Source organism: Protopterus annectens, chromosome 4.part0 (genome assembly GCF_019279795.1).
Source record: "Protopterus annectens isolate FY-2018-M chromosome 4.part0, PAN1.0, whole genome shotgun sequence".
In the NCBI taxonomy this organism is placed as follows: domain Eukaryota; kingdom Metazoa; phylum Chordata; order Ceratodontiformes; family Protopteridae; genus Protopterus; species Protopterus annectens.
In genome coordinates this window covers 585,782,723-585,803,154 of record NC_056733.1, presented here as the reverse complement: position 1 = coordinate 585,803,154, position 20,432 = coordinate 585,782,723, and the positions used below count along the sequence as shown (strand labels likewise).

The 20,432-nt window shown below is 37.7% G+C and overlaps 1 protein-coding gene across 1 annotated transcript in view; it reads right to left on the bottom strand.

Annotated features, from left to right (window-relative positions):
• Positions 1–20,432, bottom strand: part of ACACB (acetyl-CoA carboxylase beta) — a 1,510,375-nt gene that overhangs the window by 244,710 nt on the left and 1,245,233 nt on the right. Inside the window, exon 42 of the mRNA XM_044068517.1 lies at positions 13,060–13,203. Coding sequence (XP_043924452.1) covers positions 13,060–13,203 — 144 coding nt within the window. The remainder of the gene's footprint in view (positions 1–13,059; positions 13,204–20,432) is intronic.

Here is a 20,432-nt window from a genome sequence, read left to right as displayed (position 1 = left end):
TGCTCAGAGGTGATCTGTGCCTGACATACAAGGCCATGTCCAACCCGGAATTAATGGACATGCTCCACCTCAAAAAATCCAAATCCACCAGAGCCACGAGAGCAAGAGACTTAAACCTCAACACGGATATAAATAGGACGTGCTGGAGGGACAGATTCATCACCCAGAGACTCCCTACACTTTGGAACAGAATCCCAGTCCATGTGAGGCAGAGCCCCTCACTGACTCTGTTCAAGAGAAATCTTGATGAGTGGATGGGAGATCGTAGGTTTACCCCGGGAATCATCTCTGTATCACTGCTGGACAGAGGCACAGCAAACTAATGGGTATAGTATTCTCATCCTAAGGGGAGGTGAAAGCCACACACACTCTGGCTAGGCTTATAAATGCGCTAGGGCAGATAGCCTAGTATGAACCTATGAACCTATGAATACAGACTACAAAATGTTTACAATACTACAAAAGGATGGAGAAAATGTTGGATGAGATAGTAGCAGGTGTAGTATAAATGGAAGACAGGTGAAAGAAATGTTAATTACAGTGATAGTAGTAGTAGAAGAGATGATGCTGAAAAAAAGTAAGACTGAAGTGTGACACAGCTAAAGCCTTTGATAATGTGAGTCTTGAAACAAAGTGGCAAATGTTACAAGCCTATGGTATAGAAGGAAAACATGTTAATGTAAAAAAGAAATGTTATGAAAATTCAAGGGTACAGGTTATGATAAATTAATGGATGGGAAAAATAAATAAATAAATAAATATTAAGAGCAGAGTAAAACAGGGTTGCCCAGTGAATGTGTGTTTATTTGTATCAGTAATTAATGCAGTAGTACAGGCATATGTACAAAATGAGGGAGGCAAGATGGGAGATGGAAGGAAATCTTGGTTATATTACCAATGTGTATGACATATGCAGATGATTTTAATGTTAACAAAAAGTAAGGGATGTATAACTCAACATGAAATGCTGCTAAAAAAGCTGATTTGCAATTAAATAAAATGAAATGTAAGCAATGTGGTGAGAAAATATTTATTTTATTTATTTATTTTACATTTGTTGACCAGGCTAGTCCAGCTGGATATATGTCCATTTTCAGTGGAGGTCCGGGGAGAAAAGCTCCACAAATTACAACATAAAGGGTCAAGACAAAGAAATTAACAGTAGAATTTGGTACATAAGAAGTTTTAAAAATATAGTATAAGCCTAAGATTATATATTTTATATTTCAGTAGGGAAAGAAAAAAATTTATCTAAGAATAGATGAGCAAGACTAATACATTTGCATTAGAAATGGTGTATTACAAATCTTTATAACATATTACAAACCTAGGATTTTATATTATGTATTCTATTAGGGAAATAAAATGAAATCTAAGACTAAACTAGATACAGATATAGTAGTTTATATTAATAGATACTAAGGTCACACAAAAACCTAAGAAAGAAAACACTAGAGATCAATAGATAGAATATAGAAGATCTGCATACAAGGATGGATTTATGGTGTTCTTTATCACCTAGGTTGTGGTACTATATGAAGGTGTTTGATCTTTCCACAGTATATACATATTTACATGAGAAAAAAATCCTAAGGAAGGTTAAGCTCACTAAAAATTAGTGAGACAACACAAGATCATGATCATAGGAGGCTAGGAATTGTGGGAGTCTAGTTAATAGTCAGGTGCTTAGTCTGGGTTAACACAGGGGCATAGCCAGTGTGATTTAAGGTAGGGTTTAAGCTTGCTTTTAAATAAGCTGACAGAGGATATTGAGGTTAGCTGGCTTGGGAGGATATTCCAGGTTTTACCTACTGTATTGGAGAACAAGGTGTCACCAGCTGAGTTGTTGGATTTTGATATTTGTACAAGTAGGTTATTTGATGAGCGTAAGGTCCTGAGATTGTTACAGGGGATGACTAGGGATGTAAGTATGGGTGTATTTTGAGGTAAATACAGGATCTTATGGGCTACTATTAATTGATTAAAAATAATTAAATTTGGCAGCTCTAACCATCCTAGCTGATTCAGGTTGATACAGTGATGAATTCTATAGGAGGACCCAGCTGCAAATCTGGCAATATTGTTGTAGGAGGATGAAAGTTTACTCAGATTACTTCTACATATTTTGGTATAGATAGGGGAGGCATAGAGCAAGGTAGAGATGAGGTGGGTGTGAGCAATAGTAACCCTGGCTGGAGGTGTTAGAAAGGGTTTTATTCTATAGAGGGAACCTAGATTCTTGTTTACTGTTTTTATAGTGTTATTAATGTGATGTTCAAAAGACAAGTTATCATCTATTAGTACCCCGAGTAGTTTGGTAGTTGGTTCAGGAGATATTATAGTTCCGTTATTTGAAGTAATAGTAAAGTTAAGTGGGGAGGTTCTGTGGGTGGGGGTAAATAGTAGCATTTTTGTTTTTTTTGGGGTTAAGGATAAGACGTCTTTGTAGGAGCCAGTTTTCAACTGTACTAAAGGTCATTTGGGTTAGTGACTGAAGTTCTGATTGAGAAGTAGCAGCGCATATGAGTGTGGAGTCGTCAGCGTATTGGATACAGTCAGCTTGTGGAATTACAGAATGAAGGTCATTAGTAAAGATGGAGAAGAGTAATGGGCCTAATATAGATCCTTGGGGGACCCGTAGAATGACTGGGAGATGGCAAGATAAAGTATTTTCCCATAGTACAGCCTGTTGCCTAAGAACCTTCGAAACAATAAACGTACACCAAAAACCCAGCAAGTGGAACAACAGGAAATTCAAAGGTGCAAAACCAAACACCCAACTCCATGGCTGTATAGACACGAAAAGTTTATTCCAACATAAATATGTATTTTTATGTGGGCTTGTATGTATATAAAGCTTTTAAGAGTTGGAGGAGTGAAACAAGAACAAAATATTTGTTTATGGTTCTTGTTGCCTTTTAGCCCTTTATGGGTTAACTATAGCTAAGGTATAACCATCACTACTACCATTTTTAGGGTTAAAACTAATTGTTATCCAATTTTGAATAATTTTAATTGAATAATTACCATTTTGTAAGTACCAATATGTATAAATTGAAGAATTTTTCCTGTTTGAATTGATTCTGAAGACGTCTCCAGGTGGGAGACGAAAGCGCCCAATCCTTTGTACCCTTTATGTTGGAATAAACTTTTCATGTCTATACAGCCGTGGAGTTGGGTGTTTGGTTTTGCACCTTTGAATTTCCTGTTGTTCCACTTGCTGGGTTTTTGGTGTACAGCCTGTTGCCTGTTATGTAGGTATGATTGGAACCACTGTATAGTATGGTTGTCCAATGACATGTTTTTGAGTGTGTCTATAAGCAGGTGGTAATTCACCATGTCAAATGCTTTGGACAGGTCAATAAAAAGAGCTGAGGATAGAGTATCATTATTATGATTACTGTTAATATGGTTAGTGAAGGATAAGAGAGCAGAGGTGGTGCTATGAAATGGTCTAAAGCCATGTTGACAGGGTGCTAATAAATTGTGATCAAGTAGATAGGTTAACAGTTGTATGTGTATACATTTCTCCATTATTAAGGAGATAGAATAGCTATGGGCCTATAATTGGACAACTCCTTGGAGTTACCACCCTTATGCAGGGGAATAATGTGAGAGATTTTCCAGATTAGGGGAATAGTTCCTTCAGAAATAGTTCTGTTAATGAGGATGGATATGGGGTAGGCTATGACATCAGCAGCTTTTTGCAGGTATTCTGCAGGTAATTGATCAGCAGAGAGTGTAGTGGGTTTACGTTTCTGTATGAGATTACAGATGAGTGAAGTGAGCACTGGCTGAAAGTGAAATTCATGAGAATTATTGGTATAGGTTGCGGCAGAGCATGGGGTGCTAGGGGATAGCTGGTTGACTAGGGATTGTATAGTTTCAGTGAAAAAAGTATTAAATGAGTCAGCTATTTGGATGGGATTGTTGTGATCAGAGCCAGAGGGAGAGGGAGTACTTGAGCATCCAGGGTGTAGGAGGTTACTGAAGTCTCGCCAGAATTTTTGGGGATTTTTTGGTTGGCTTGTTGTAGTTGGTAGTAGTAGTTTCTTTTATTGGCTAATATGGCTTTGTTTCATTTCTTAGCTGTCTGAATTGCAGGTGGTCTGAGGGGCTTTTTGTTGAGTGCCATTTGGCCCATAGTTTATTTCTTTGGAGGATATATAAATGGGATATATTTCACAAGACAGGAAATCAATATTTTGGCAGTGAAATTTGGCAAGTATAAAAATGTTACAAGTCAATGGAGACAGATGATGGAATAAATAACTGTTAGCTTGGTAGAAAAGTTATTTAAAAAAAGAAATATATTGAATGCTTATGTATTATGAAAAATAGCATATCTTGGAGAATACCTACAATTCACACTGTTAGTTTTATTTGGAGTAAAAGGCTGGACTGGCTGAGAAGGATAATTTATAATAAAAAATAAGGTGGTTTAAATTTAAGAAATCCAGGGGTGCATTCAGCATCTGTGAATTTACTTTGGATAATGAGAAAGAATAAAAGAAATTAGAGGTAAGATGTTCTATGCATATTATAAATTGTATGAGAAGAAAACAGACAATAAAAAGAAGTACACGATGAAAGAAAAAAAATTAGAATAAAATGAAACTATAAAAATATAAAGTGATGCTGATGGCAAAAAAATGTATGACTTTTGATTTTGTTTTGGGGGGGGGTGTACCTATGGAAGGAATTTAAAGATGAAAAAGGGAATAAAAACAGAAGAAAAAAGTTTGAACATTTTTATTAAGCAGATTTTTTTGTGGGCAATTTCATTTGATAATTTACCAGTGAAACTGGATATGAAATATAAGGTACTAAAGGAAAGAAAATGTGTTGATTGTAGTGAAGAAAGAATAAAACATTGTTTTTAGATTGCAAAATGAATAAAAATGTTGGGAAATGTAAAAATGAATATAGATGGGAAGGATGTAAATGTATGCATATGAATGTAATATTATGTAGAATGTATGGTAAAGAAATAAAGTCTTTTGACTTTTTCCGGTTAGGGGTCACCACAGCGGAACTCAGGTCTGATAATGATTGGCAGTGGATTTTTACGGTGCCAAATTATCAGCCCGACACCCAACCTTCAAAGAAGGCACACCCATTCACGCACGCACCTACCTGCATGTCTTTAAATGTCATACGGCCGTGGGTAGAACATTCAGACTCCACTCAGAAGGCACTCCAGCCGAGAATCGAATGGGAGAACCTCTTGCTGTGAGGCGACAATGCTAACCGCTGCACCACTGCAACCTTGTATGGTAAAGAAATAGAATACTGATAAGCTATATAAAGTATTATTTGTGAAAATGCAAGTAATGTAGAAATGTTGAAAAAAGATGTGAGGATTTGTTAAATAACAAGAAAAAAGAAGGAGGATGCTGTACTAGGTGAAATAAGATGGTTATGAAAGAAAGGGTGGTGGGATAGATGGTACATATAAAAGGTAAAAAAAGGAAAAAAAAAAACATAAAAAACTGTTTAGATAACTTTTTTGTGTTGATAACCTGGAAATATTAATGTAAAAACAGAGTGTAAACAACTGATTTTTTTTGCTATGGTAGAATATAAATGAAAATGTTCATAAAGTAACCTCTACACTTTTTCAATAAGTGCCATGGGATTTTTAACATCCACCTGAGCTACTACCAGTTCAGGCAAATGAGTCCTTGGTTTAATGTCTCATCTAAAGGATAGCACAGACAAGAGTGCAGCACCCTCCCCCTTTTTGTGCATGGCAGTGTCATTATTGGGACATTACTCCAAGTATCTGGTGTGGAAAAAGAACCCTTCTGAGGTTTCATCATTAAATGTGTATGTGTTACCTGTTCTGTCACTGCCACTGACTCTTCAGTTATTTCAGACCATAAACGTGACATTTAGTTTGCAGCCTACCATAACCCCTAACACCAATGTCTCCATATTTAATTACTTCAAAAGGTGAGGCTTATAGAATTGCATGATGAAATTAAAATTTCCCCACGATATCACTGCCATTGACACAAATGCAGTAGCCAACTTCACTAACAAGTGTTATGCCCATTTAGAGAAATGCATGGATCTAGCAAGTCTCATCTAGAGCCAAACACACATAACTTAACTGAAAAAAATAGGAGGAGATAAAAATGGTGATGTATAACCAATCTGCAGGAAAGTCTCTGGCAATAAATGGTATTTTGGCGGAAGTTTGGAAGCTAGGATATAAGAAAAAGTGATAAAGATCTGGAAGGTTTTGTTTAACAGTATTTTAAAAGGAGGGGAGGCACCAACATCCTAGAAAAAAACTGTGGTGGCTGTAATACCTAAAGATTGTAAAGACCCCTCTGATTTAGCTTCATACAGGTCCTTTTCAATTTTAAATCATGATTATAAAGTGCTTATGTCTATAATAGCTAAAAGAATGCAAAGGTGATACCAACATTGATAGATATGAAACAATGGGTTTTGTGGAGAGGAGACAATCATTTGACATTGATAGAGCAATGATGATCCAGAGGGAAGCAGAATGCAAGAATATACCACTGTTATTCGTGGGTCCTGATGCGGAGAAAGCATTCGACAGAGTAAGCTGCGATTTTAAGAGTACGGCAATGAAAGTATTTGCATTTTCCCCGATACAAAAATAAGGTTAACCAGAATAATACATGAAGGATCAGAAGAAAAAAGTGGGAGGGTTCCTCTCTAATATGTTGTGTCTGAACAGAGGAACCAGGCAGGTGTGTTATCGTTCCTTTTCTTATTTTTGTTATAGTTAGAACTACTGGCAAAGAAAATAAGAGACTCAGAAATTCAAGGATATAATTGGTATGATGTTCAAGAAAGTTGGCTTCATTTGCAGACAATATTTTGTACATTATGGAACCAGAAAAGGACATCTCAGTGTTCTGGAATATTCTGACACAATTCCATTTTTTTCAGGATATAAAAGTATAGCTACAGACTTGAATTGTTCCAGCAATAGCCATATTTATGGGACCTGATAAAATGAAGTATTTAGAAGTATGAATTAAAACAATTGATTCGGTTATGACAGCTAAAGATGTGTTTAAAGAGAGTAAACAAAAGATAATACACAAACTGAGGAAATGGAAGCTCTTGCCCATGGACATGGATAGCAAGATTCAAGCAAAAGATTCAAGCAATAACAATGTTTTTAAGTCCTTTTAAACACAGGTGATGTATAATTTTATCAACCAGAGGAAAAGTTGTTGATAGTAATTAATGAAGAATTGAAAGATTTTATTTGAGAGGGGAAGAGGGCAAGAGTCAAAAAGTTGATTTTCCCAACAGAACAATGAGGCTTGAGTTTACCTGATTTGAAAGGATATTTTAGAGCTACACAGTTAAGGCTCTTATACACAACAGAAGCAGAAAGCTACAACTCAAAGTGGAAAGGGATGATGATGAAGCAGGGGGTTAATTCAAGAAATAAGGGAAAAATGGGATTTTGGATGCAGATCCTTAAGGAAAAAACAGTCATACAGAATATTATATTCATAAAACTGCTGAAAGTATAGTAACAACTAAGCCAGCACAGGAATGCAGAATGGAGATTTGGATTGCAGGCTAGTGATTCCCTTCACTATCAGGAATCAATATCAGAATACAGACAATTAGAAAGGGATAGGGGAATCTTAAATGAAAACCTGCACTGGTTGAGTTTTTAAATGAGTCTAGAACAGAAGAGAATATTAGCAGGGCATATAAAATATTGCATAACAACTGTAGGAATCAATCAGATGAGGACAGAAAATACTGGGAACTGAGATTAGGTATGCAATTCACAAAGAAACAATTGGAGGATATATGTATGGCTTACAAACATGCAACAAAATCTAAAAGATTTGGGATTTTTGGCTGGAAGCATTTGAATAGGTACTTTTATACCGCAAGCAGACTCCAAAGAATTTTTCTTCAGGTAGATGGAAAATGTTGAAGGTGTACTAGGGAAGAAAGATGTAACTGGAAACATGTTTTGGCAGTGTAATGAGTTGGCAGATTTTAAAAATTCCCTACCGAGTACTCCTTCAGCAAAAGTGGGGAGCAGGTGGGTGTAACTAAGGAAATTATTTTTTTGAGCTGGGATACAGGATCTGAATTGCCTAGGCATAGCAAAGCCTTGTTAAGTTTCATTCTGTTGGCTGCCAATAAAGCACTTACTTGAAAATGGAAATCTAAGTCTAAACCAACTGTATTTGAAGCACTGGATATTGTAACGGGGTAAAAGAATTGGAAGTGAAATCCTTAGAGAAGAGTAGGAGCAAATTACACTGAAAAAAAAATAGAAATTGTGGGAACAATATGTGCAGAATAATGTTTTGGAGGAGGAATGAGATTTAAGGGAAGGCAGGAACTAGGAATTACTGTTGGATAGATGATAATTATACAAAAGAATTTATGTGATGTATGTTTGCAACTGGGAATATGTTACTATAACTTGTTTTCTTTTATGCAAATATTGCCCATGTCTTAAGTGATAATTTAATAAATATATTCTGTACAGGAAGGCTAGAACTCTTCAGAATGAGGAAATTATAAAACATATCACCATGAAACTGAATAAGAACAATACAGACCAGTAAAGGAAACCTGGAACAGACATTGGCTTCAAATGCACAGAAAAAGTACAAATCCTTCTTCGGCTGTGTTTGAAAAACTAACAAATAAGACTCAATAGTGCTATGAACTTTTCCTTAATAGTACTTCCACTCTGACCCAAATGACTTGTTTGCTAGCATATGTTCTATTTGCAAACTTCACCCATGAAATAATCTACCACCACTAATTCCAGAATCCTGTACACCGCTATTATCTCCAAAGAACATGTTAAAGTGTTATAAAAAAAAAAAAAAAAAAAAAAAAAAGTGTGTGTGTGTGTATCTATCCGTCTATCTACACACACACACACACACACACACACACACACACACACACACACACACAGGTATAGTATTTTATACATTTGCATACAAAACCCCCCATATATATATATATATATATATATATATATATATATATATATATATATATATATATATATATCTAGGTGCACTAGACAACCTCGAAATACTGAAATGTTGAATTTCAGTATTTCGAGACTGAATAGTGGAAAGTGCAGTTACACGAAACTGCACTATGTCAAATGCGGAAATGTTGAATCTGCTATATACAAGTAGGGGTGTCTGTGGGGGTTGTGCAGGGGGTTTGGCCCCCTGCTTATAGGTAGGGTAGGTGTGTTTGTGTATTATGCTGTGTTTGTGTGTTGTTTTGTTTGTTTTAGTGTAGTTAGGTAAGTGTATGTGTGCATGTGTGTGTATGGTCGTTATTATGCTTTATGTGGTTTTGAGTTTTCAGGTATGTGGGTTTTCTACTATTCAGTCTCGAAATACTGAAATTCAACATTTCAGTATTTCGAGATTGTCTAGTGAACCCATATATATATATATATATATATATATACATACATATATTCATACACACGCACACACACACACACACACACACACACACACACACACACACACACACACACACACACACACATACATATCGGTGTCTGTGGGTGGATTGGAATGCAACACATCACTTGCATACATGCAGCCTCCACTGTAGCAATGTCAGCTTTGGCAAGTGCACTGTTTTGGCATATCTAGGGGCGCTGGATGGTTAGTGAACCTCTGGAACTACATCACAATACCATGTTAGATGACAATTTTGGTACATAGTTTCACTGACTTTGAAATGCATTATCACCATTATTACTGCTGACTTGTTCAGATGCACCAATTCGAACATAAAAAATGTCCAGCACCAAACATATGAGGAAAAATAATTATTTATTCAGTTATCACAACAATGTGTAATAACTATAGTAGCATACCGGTTTCGGCAAAAATACTAAAGCCTTCTTCAGTGCATTGAATTTTACCTATATTGTTTGCAGATAACAGAAATGAGGTTAGATGATGGAATTACTACTATGGGAGTTTGTACTAAATGAATGAGTACTGCAACACACAGGAAGCAAGAGATGTTACTCCCTTTTAAGGGACAGATCCCTCAGGCTGAGTACTTGTGAGTCTTGACTATGTTCCTGGTTGTCCATGAACAGCACTTACCAAGATAACTCTGAAGTTATTTTGGAGAAATGCAAACGATGGCAGCACATTTATATAGTTCAATGCATGGTTGTCTTTCTTACAGTACAATCCTATAAAAAAGTGTCTAAGTAACCTGCCAGTCTGTAATGTCAGACATGCAGTTGTACTATAGTGAATACCACAGTTACATCTACGCTGTCTGACACTGCTCCACAGGTATGGCCATGGGTGAGTCATACAAATTTCGGCATTTTTGGCCATGCCTAGAGATCATGCTTCTTCTCCATGTTATTCTGAAGAGGCGACTTGGTGTGTGGTCTGCTCCTCTGGGATGGAGATAACACAGCTGCAGGAGAACCATAACAACAAATATTCGGGCAGAATCACTTTGCAGTAGAATCAATTACATATACAAATTATGCAAGACTGGTCTGACTCTAAGAGCTCTGCTTACATGAGAGCACAGGGCAATACCCATTCTTCAATGTGGATACATGCACCTTCAACCTGGATAAAAGATGATGTCTACCCGTGCCATCTTCAGATCTTTCATGCCAGTAACTCCGCAAAGGCCATGTCCCATACATGGAAGTGCTTGTATCAAAAAAAAAATTGAGAACCACACTTGTGGTATTTTGTCATGAAGTACTAGATTTTATTGTGGCCGATCACGGAACGGGGACTGTGGAGGGACTATGGATGGAAGCTGGTACTGCAATTTGTGATCCTATTTAAACATATACTGTTAGGGTGACTCCTCACATAACTGCACTATGTTCTCTATATGAATCACTTTTGTACTAGGTTTCAGTATGTATTGGAAAGAGACTCTCACTTTTCCCAAAACTATGAGGGCGTATTCTACACCTCAAGTGCTCGGTGAGAATACCCTGGAGGATCATGGCCCCAAATCCCAACCAACTCCTGGACTGTATGTCTACTTTACAGTCTTTTGAGAAGGTATGGCCTGATGACCAGACAGCTGTCTCACAAATGGTCTGGGCTGACATCTGCCTAATAAAGGCCTGCTCTGATGGAATGTGCCCTAACATACTCCTGTAGAGGTCTGCCCTTTTTCGCATAGCAGAAGGCTGCGCAGTTTGCTGGCCAGTCACAGAGCAAATGATTTATAACCAGTTTGCCCCTTTTGCCATGCATGAAGGTCACAAACTGCTGGTCTGTATATCATATGGATTAAGTCATGTCCAGTTTAGTCACTACCTGTGGGTTCATATGGCATTACTAGGCTAATGACCCCAGGAGGCCTTTTTAAGCCTAGCCATGCTTCCCAAAGGTGACAGTCAAATTGTGTACCTTGTGCCTGCAAGGTAAGCACCTTAACCGTTATGATAATCTACAAATGCATTATGCCAGTCCCCAAGTGCAGGCATCTAGGAAATGCAAAATCCTTTCTCCATTATTCTGGGGTTTGCCAAGAACATCAGAAAGAATATTGGAATTTGAAAGGAATGATTAAGGGAAATTTCTAAAACTGCTTTTATCAGGTAGTATTCTTCCTGGGGCTGATCCTCTTGATGTTAAAAAACGTGAATGCTTCCTTCAGCATTATTGCTTGCAATTCTGAGATTCTCCAAGTGGACATGATTTCCGCCAAGATGATTTTGCAAAATAAAAATCTGAGCAGCACTTAGCCCATTGGCCAAAGTGCTTCTAAAATTAGCTGCTCAGGAATGAAGTTGAGGTCCCAAGGTGAAAAAGCAGCCCTTCCACGTAGCTGCATTTGAATAATTCCTTATAAAAATTCCTTGACCAGCATGTTACTTACAGTAATGCAACTGAATCACTTTTCATTACCTGTGGAGACTGAAGACTGAAGCCCCAGTCTTCCTTTCCTTTGCAACTAAATAAAATTACCAAACAAAACAGAGATTGTGAATGTGGATAATAAAAATTACTGTTTTTTTTATCTTTTCTTTATCATGCAGTTGGCACTTGGAAAAGAAAAAGCACAATATGAAACTAATAAAAACATACTGTTTTAAAGATTAAATCTCTAAGAGAAAGACAAGGGCTTTATCATTCAAGCATTATCACAAAGTGAAGCATAGGTTAATTCAGTTTATATTGCTGATACAGAAAAACCTCAAGAAAGTATTCTAAGTATTTTAGCCCAGCACTCAAAATCTGTCCAAAACTGGGCAGGTCTTGTTGAGTGTTGGGCTAAAATACTTTCTTGAGCTTTTTATGTTTCATGTTCCCATTGTTTTTGCATTTTCCTATCTTTTTTTCTTTCTGTCTTCATCTTAAACACAACAGAATTACCTAAAATGTTGTCTAGGATGCTTTTACTGGCAAAGGATGCTCTGCCACCCATGTTATGATGTAATTGGGCACATCAGTGGATGGCAGTGGGAGAAGAAAGGGGTTTAGTGCCAGTGTTAGGGGCAGTATAGGAAGTGTGGCTTTGCTCTGTTTTTTGCCACAGCAAAATGTGGCAACCCTACAGTGTTGGGTGATAAAGGCTTTCCTCTGAGACCAGACCAGACCAGCCCAGCCCAGCCCAGATAGTAGCTCCATAGTGACTTCTTCCTACATCCTTCACTCTCACGTAACCAACCCTGACAGTCAAAGCCAATTTTCAGACCTGGGTTAGTGGAAGCCCATATGGATGCCTTGGCTCTGACCCAACAGACTGAAGAAATGCTTCATGTTTGGTGATCAGATCAATTTGATGAGGCCATTTAGTCACATGTCAAGAATATGAACAAACTACTATCCACAGTTAGACTGTGTTTTGAAACCTTGGCGTGGTCTGCCCCTCCAATTGTACATTTCTGTACTGCTGTAAATATGTTGCTCTGCTAATCATAATTACTTTGCAGTTGATTTGAGTAAGCCCATTCACTATTCTTTTGTGACAAATCATTCAACTCCTACAATGTGGTTTAGAAAAATACATACCAGGCGTTTGCCTTCTACATACCTTTGGCATGTAAGATAGCCAGTTTAAGATACAATAAACTCCTTCAAAATCATCAGGAACAGTTGTGTGAGAAACTCCATTATTGTGCATAATCTGTACTCCTCCCAATTGGTTATTGGATGTGTAAACATCACGACCCAAGACCTGCAATTAATATGTGAGATTACACAACTTTTAAAGACAACAAAAATACATCCCACGGTGACAGCAATGTTTTAGCTTTGTACAGAGCAGACAGAAACAGGATATACCAAAACTACTTTAACATTTAAAAGTCAATACTGAAATTTAAGCTCAAGAATCATGACTACCACAAAATAACTAAATAAATAAATGAATAAATGGACTACCAGAAGTGAAATAATTTACTAATTCCAAATGGGCAAGAAAACAAACTAAAGAAAAATATGTCAGTTACCCTGTAGTCATGCCTGATTCACATTCACAATCTGAAATGTTGCCACTGATCTAGCCTGTTATTACAGCCCTCAACTACACTGAATGACATAATACAGAGTTCCAAAAAGCAAGATCGGCATGCTGCTTGCCAGTAAATCTAAGTAGTTTACAGGATTAATGTCTGTTAAAAAAACTAGCAAGAATGGTTTGGTTCACCTCAGAGTTCTTTCAAAATTAAGAAAGGTGTGTGTCTCTAACAATCATGGAGATCTAATAACCAGCCCTGAGATTCAGGGATGCTTCCATGATGTGAAAGTCTTAGATTGTAAGGTTTCTGCATCTGAATAAGCCTTCACAGACCACTCCACCACTAAGGTTTTCCCTTAGTGGAAGCCTCAGCACAGACAGCGGTCTCATGGGTGAGGCCTTATGCTAATATGGCAGTCCATCGGACCTGACAACATCCCAGGCTGCATTCTACATGAACTACAGAACGAACTGGCACGCCACCTAAGTACCATGTTCAATCATAGCCTCACTTCAGGCTTTGTGCCCACTGAATGGCGCACAGCAACGGTTATCCCACTCCACAAAGGGGGAGCCACCACGGACCCCAGGAACTATCGCCCCATTAGCCTGACAAGCCGGGTCTGCAAGGCTATGGAACATATCATCATGGAACTTATAAACAATGACATTGGTAATCTCCAAACTCTGGACCCTACCCAGTTCTGGTTTGTAGAAGGCAGATCATGTCTCCTAAACCTGATAGACTTCTTTGAAGTGGTCACCAAAGCCATAGATGATGGTAAGGAGGTTCACACAGCCTATCTAGATCTCGCCAAGGCTTTCGACACCATCCTCCACTCTGGAATTATAGATAAACTCACTAAACTAGGTATAAATCCCTATGTCACAAGATGGGTTGCCAGCAGGTTCACTGACAGAACCCACACTGTGAAAGTAGCAGACTCTAAATCCAACTTCAGACCAGTGGCAAGTGGAGTACCAACAGGGTTCAGTCTTAGGTCCTCTCCTATTTGGTATCTACTTGTCTGAAGTACTGGCGAACACAGAAGGTCTTTGGCTAACAGACTTCACAGATGACTGCAAACTAGGAGCCATAATCAAAACTCCTAACGATGTGGACATCCTACAAAAGGGCCTCACTGAGACAGATGCCTAGTGTCAAAGCCATGGCCTCAAGCTCAAAGCCAAAAAGTGCATTGTCATCCCTTTTGGTAAAAACTCTGTACCCATGAACTACCACATAGGTGGTAGTCTACTTAACACCAAAAATGTGATGAGACCTTGGGACACAGGTGGACAGTAGTCTCTCCTTTGATAATCACATCACCACAGTAGTCAGGAATTTTTCTACATGGCACACCATCACAAAAGGTTTCTCATCCAAGAAAAAATAGGTCATTGTTCCCCTCTACTCATCACTCATTAGACCCATTATAGAGTACAACACACTTTTTGGTATGTACCTCACAAGACATCTACAACAACTGGAAAGGCCACAGAAATACCTCACAAAGAGGATTACCAACCTCAAACAGATGCCCTACGCAGACCGTCACCAAAAACTCCAGCTTTACTCTGTCTCATATTGCCTACTCAGACTTCCCATACTCTGGAACAAACTACCTGTTTATATCAAACAAAGCTCCTTATTAGCACTCTTCAAGAAAAATCTTGATGATTGGATGGGAGATAGGAAATTCACCCCGGGGATCACTTCTGTGGCTCTGCTTGACAGGGGCACAGGAAAATAATTTTCTTGGGTGGCAAAAGCCAGTGTACCGTTTGGCTAGGCTTATATAGGCCCTAGGGCTAATAGCGTAGTACCTACCTATGAACCAAGGGAGAGGCTAATGCAAATTAGCCATATGCTCTCTTCTGGAAAGGAGATCATTCCTTCTCTTGTCATGATCCCAGCACCAGATCCACTCTTGGCAAATGGAGTACTGTGTTTTGGAACCAGGATAAACTGCAGCTCAAAACACAGTTGTTTCAATTAACTCTGTTCTGTCACATTTTCTTACCCATTTGTCTGTTCAAATTACAAAGGTGCAAGATGTTGCTTTGATCACTTAGATCACTTAGAATGGCAACCTGAAGAATTTCTCTATTTTTTGAAATCTAAACTCTTTTTTCCCCAGTTAATGACTGCACGGGATTGCCATGCATTAGACACCTCTTACTTTGGACTCTTATTGTACTATTAAGGCAAATTCTAGCACATTCTTTATATTATGACCTTCTAATAAGCAGGACAATGGTTTAACATTAGGTAGATAAGCAGTTCCTTAAAGGAATTCTCTGTCTTAGGCCTCCAAATCAAAAGCTAACTCCCCCTCTTTGTGACCTGTACATCTATTACTGATGGGATACTCTTGCCTCCATGTAGTCTAATGCTTCTTCAGATTTTAGGTTTGCCACTTTGTTTTAGTCACCATGACTGCTGTAAGACAGATATCTGAGCTTCAGGCACTTCTTACTTCTAAGAAGACAAGGTCTCCTTCAGGACCAGCCAACATTTTCCCCTTAAAATAATTTCCAATACGCCCCCAAATCATATGATCAAGATCTCTGGTTTCCCCCTAAAGCCCAGAGAAGAGATAAAGTATTCTCTATAGTCTTCAGTTTGCAAAAAATTACACCCATTTTTTTTCCTCTTGATAGGGTCATCATCCTATGGCTTAATTCACTTATTCCTGCACACAGTACAATTTGCTACCACCACCATGTTCTTCAGCTTTTAAATAATAAAAGTCAATTCACTGAAGGAAGATCTTTGCATACCATCAAAAATAATGTCAGTTTACTTTTGTGTGGCTGACACTTGGTCATCTAAACACACCTTGTTAAGTACTACAAGGATCATCACACTTGGAACAGGAAAACTTGCATAAATGACTCGTCTCAGGTTTTTCTTCCTATATTCCCATTTCAGTGCATCAGGTTTTTCTTCCTATATTCCCATTTCAGTGAGTCAGGTTTTTTTTCCTATATTCCCATTTCAGTGCATCAGGTTTTTCTTCCTATATTCCCATTTCAGTGCGTCACTGCTCTACTGCTCGGGATGCTTCTCAGCTGTCTACCTATCATTGCTGAAGGACCCCAAAGCAATATAACATTCTATTATAACACACTGGCAACATTATAAAAATATAAAGTTGTCAATTTGATGTCCTTTTTTTGCAAAGGTAGCACTCTGTAGCTTTCCAGCTGATACATAATAGTTACCATATCTGTAAATCCTGAAAAGGGCTCTCTAAAGCAGGTACCGTTTTCCCACCCTTTCTATGATAACTAATGCTTTGCAACACAATATATACCTTACAGAAGTAGAAACTCGAAGATCTATATTTAAATATGAATTTCTTTGGATTTATTAGTTTCACTCTTACACAAATTACCAAGTTCACTAATAGGTAAAGAACAAGGTAACAAAGGAAAAAGGTGCATACCCCCTGACCTTGGTGTGGAGAAGTTGGCATGGGCCGGGGAAGCATGGAGAGATTTTCTGGGGCCATGTAAGATAGCAGAAAAAGGAAGTGCCTAGCAGTATACCCAATGGACAGAGTCATCAAAAATATATAAGCATAAAGATATAACTACTCTGATATCAGTACTTTCACTTTTCTGTTGGAAGAAGAGATGTCCAAAATAAATGCAGTTAAAAGATGTGACTATACTAAAAAAAAAACTTTTGGCCACATATTTGGAGAAATAACAGTGGGAATCAAAGAGCAATTTAAAGAAATACCTAGCTTTCCTAATAAAACAGCAGGAGCAAGTCATCTATGCAGAAGATGATCAGTTTATACACTGGCTGCAAGGAGAGCTACAGCACTTTTGTTTTAGTTTAAAAAATAAAAATATGTTTTTTCTTTTTAAAACTATAGCAAGCAATTGCTACTGTTTATACCTTTTCCACTTGCAGTAGTTGCCCCTCTTGCCTCACCCTATCTATGCTACTAGTCACAAGAACTGAGATTAATATACATTTTCATATGCAATTACTAACCAAAGAGATTTCTACCAATAAAATGCATAAACTCTGCAAATGGGACTGGGTCCTCCATACATTCCAGAACTGGCCACCAGTATACAAAACGTTACATCATTCAAATTTATAACAACTGAACAAACCAGGCTTACCTGACCAGGACTCAAAAGGAGATGGAATAAATAGCAAACTAGCATCCACAGATGCACCGAATATGCATCACACACATCAACATCATAAAATAAGAATATAACACAAAATATACTAACAATACATAAAAAACATGAAGAAACCATATATAAACTAAACCCTTAAATTTAACAGCCCACTAACATACAGAGTATTTTCTGTGTGGAGGTTGTCCCCCCCCACCTCCTTAATTTTACAACTTTGAGGTCACAACAGGACATCCAAAAGAAATTTCCCCCTGCAATGCAAATAATCAGTCTTACCAAGGATCAAACACTTACATTATTTGACTGGAGATATGGTCAACCAATAATGGTTGCCTATTTATGTATCAAACAAAAACGGCTGAAACAGCAGGCTCTCATATCACTTTTTACCGGCTAGCCAAGTGATTAGTGCCTGGCATTACAAACTGCAGCATACACTTACTGAAGGAAGGACATTAATGAACAAATGTGGTGGGCTACAGCAGTAAAAGGCACTTTGCATTCTACCAGAAGATAATGCTATGCTCCCAGTTCATTGCTAAATACACCAAGGTCAGTCCTATATACATTAGGTGACCCCAGTTCATTGCTAAATACACTAAGGTCAGTCCTGTATACGTTAGGCAACATTTCATGAGTCAGCACCACATAATCAAAACATACTCAATTTGTATGGCGAAGCGGATTGAGAGGTATGACAAACCAATACAACTAAGCCACACACAAAGATTTCATTTTTGAAGCACTTTGCTGAATACAGAGTTCAACACAGTAAGAGTCACAATGAAAAAAACATGTTTAAAAATACAATCATACATCTGAAAAGACTAGAATAAAAAAGTAAAAACATTAAGCTACTAGTAATATAAAACATGTTCAAGATACCAATGCTAGACTAATAAAATGGGGTTTAAAAGCAATGTTAAAGTTCGCCAAAGCTCAGGAGTCTTGAACTGGATCTTGCAGAATATTTCACATGTTACATGCCACACATGCATATGTGAAAAATAGATGACTGAAGCCTTGATGAAGCTATCTCTATCAATCAAGCAATTAAAAGAATATAAATTTGTCACAAAAGCACTTAACAGGTTTGCTTACATTAAGTATGATGCATATCATCATGTGACCAGTTTATCCATATTCTACTGCAATGTACCCCCAAAATAACACTGTTTTCACAAACTGTGTCAACTCACTCTCATTAGACCCCAGTGAAATGTCAAAAATTAAGAGAGTCTGGAAGTACCTGAACACTAAGCCAGGCAAGTAATCTCAAGCAGTTACTCTAATGGATACCAGTAAAGCTCCACTTTCTACAACATGCTACAGCCTCCTAAATAACCAACGTCCCAGCCTACCTTTCCATTCTAAACCAGTGCCCAGCTCTCTGACGCTACTGACCTGCCTCCTCCAATGGGTTTAATGAAGTGCAAGTAGCTTTATAAATTCAAAGATCACGTCCACTGGACTACCTTCATCCACCTGCACACTTATACCTTTACAATACTCTAAATGTCTGCAGCAGCAGCAGCTTTCTGTAAAACTAGGCCATCAAAAATAAACCAGAATCTTAATCAAAGATCAGCTGTAATCTTAATTTTTAAAAAGGTAACTACACTAAGAATTTCTATGGCATCTGAGATTCAGCATGAAGACTATAAAAGAATAGATCTGGGAAATCTAAAGCCTGGGCAAAATACACTGAGAGTGTGGAAAGTGTAGCAATTAAAAATGTAAAGAGGCTTACAGGGGTCATGTCAGACATCTGAACGTATGAAACGTATGGTGGAAGCAGGGCTGGGGATATGCAGCTGTATATGAACAGATCCCATTTAGAGTACTTTGTGTACTTTAGAGATTTCACCGTAACATGAAGGATTATGGATCTGGAGCATTTCTCCCCGGGCCTCCTCTGAAAACAGGCTCTGTGGAACCTAGTCAGACATTCCCGGTCAACAAATGTTAAATAAAAAAAAAAAAAAAATTATGATAGAGTCTCTGATTATAACAAAGTTATTTGTTCAAGAAATGGATGTCAAGAAATTCACCTTGAGACTAGAGTGAAGCATCTCTTTCAACTGTGCAGATTTTTGCCTCATATTTTTACCCTTTTCCTCATGCAATTTTTGGTTTTCTGGCAAATCATTGTGAAATGAAGTCAGAAAATATTGGCAGACATTTGAGTTTCAGACTTTCCCCATGCAGAAAATTCATGCTACTTTATCAACTTTCTATGTTTGTAAGAACCATATTTAAAACAAATATCATTATTTTAGTGTCGTTGTCCCCCCATTTATGGCTTTGTCCAGATTTCTTGCATTAAGAGGTTGAGAGGTATGCAGTGAAGTGAAGCGTGAGAGATGAACTGTGAATTTCTTGAACATGTGTAACAATTTGGATATGATTGGAGTAACTAGATCATAACTCTTTGTAGTACATGGAGTATTACCTGCTGTGTATAATAGCAGTTACAGAGAGAGAGAGAGAGAGAGAGAGAAAGTGAGGCAGAGAGAAGAAAAAAGTAGGACTGCAAAGTATGTTATAGCTTTGAACACGAACACACAGTGCTGCCATACAGCTCTTTGTGGTACATGGTGCTTTAGCTGTATATGCATACCTCTACAATACACAAAAAAAGTGAAAGAAACTGTACGAGTATAAAGTATTTCACTGCTCTGAAAGCTGTAACACATTTAGCGTTGCTTTAAATACAATAACCAAAACAAAGGTAGTCTGCAGCATCAAAACAAACAAAGCAGCTTTCTTACATCAGA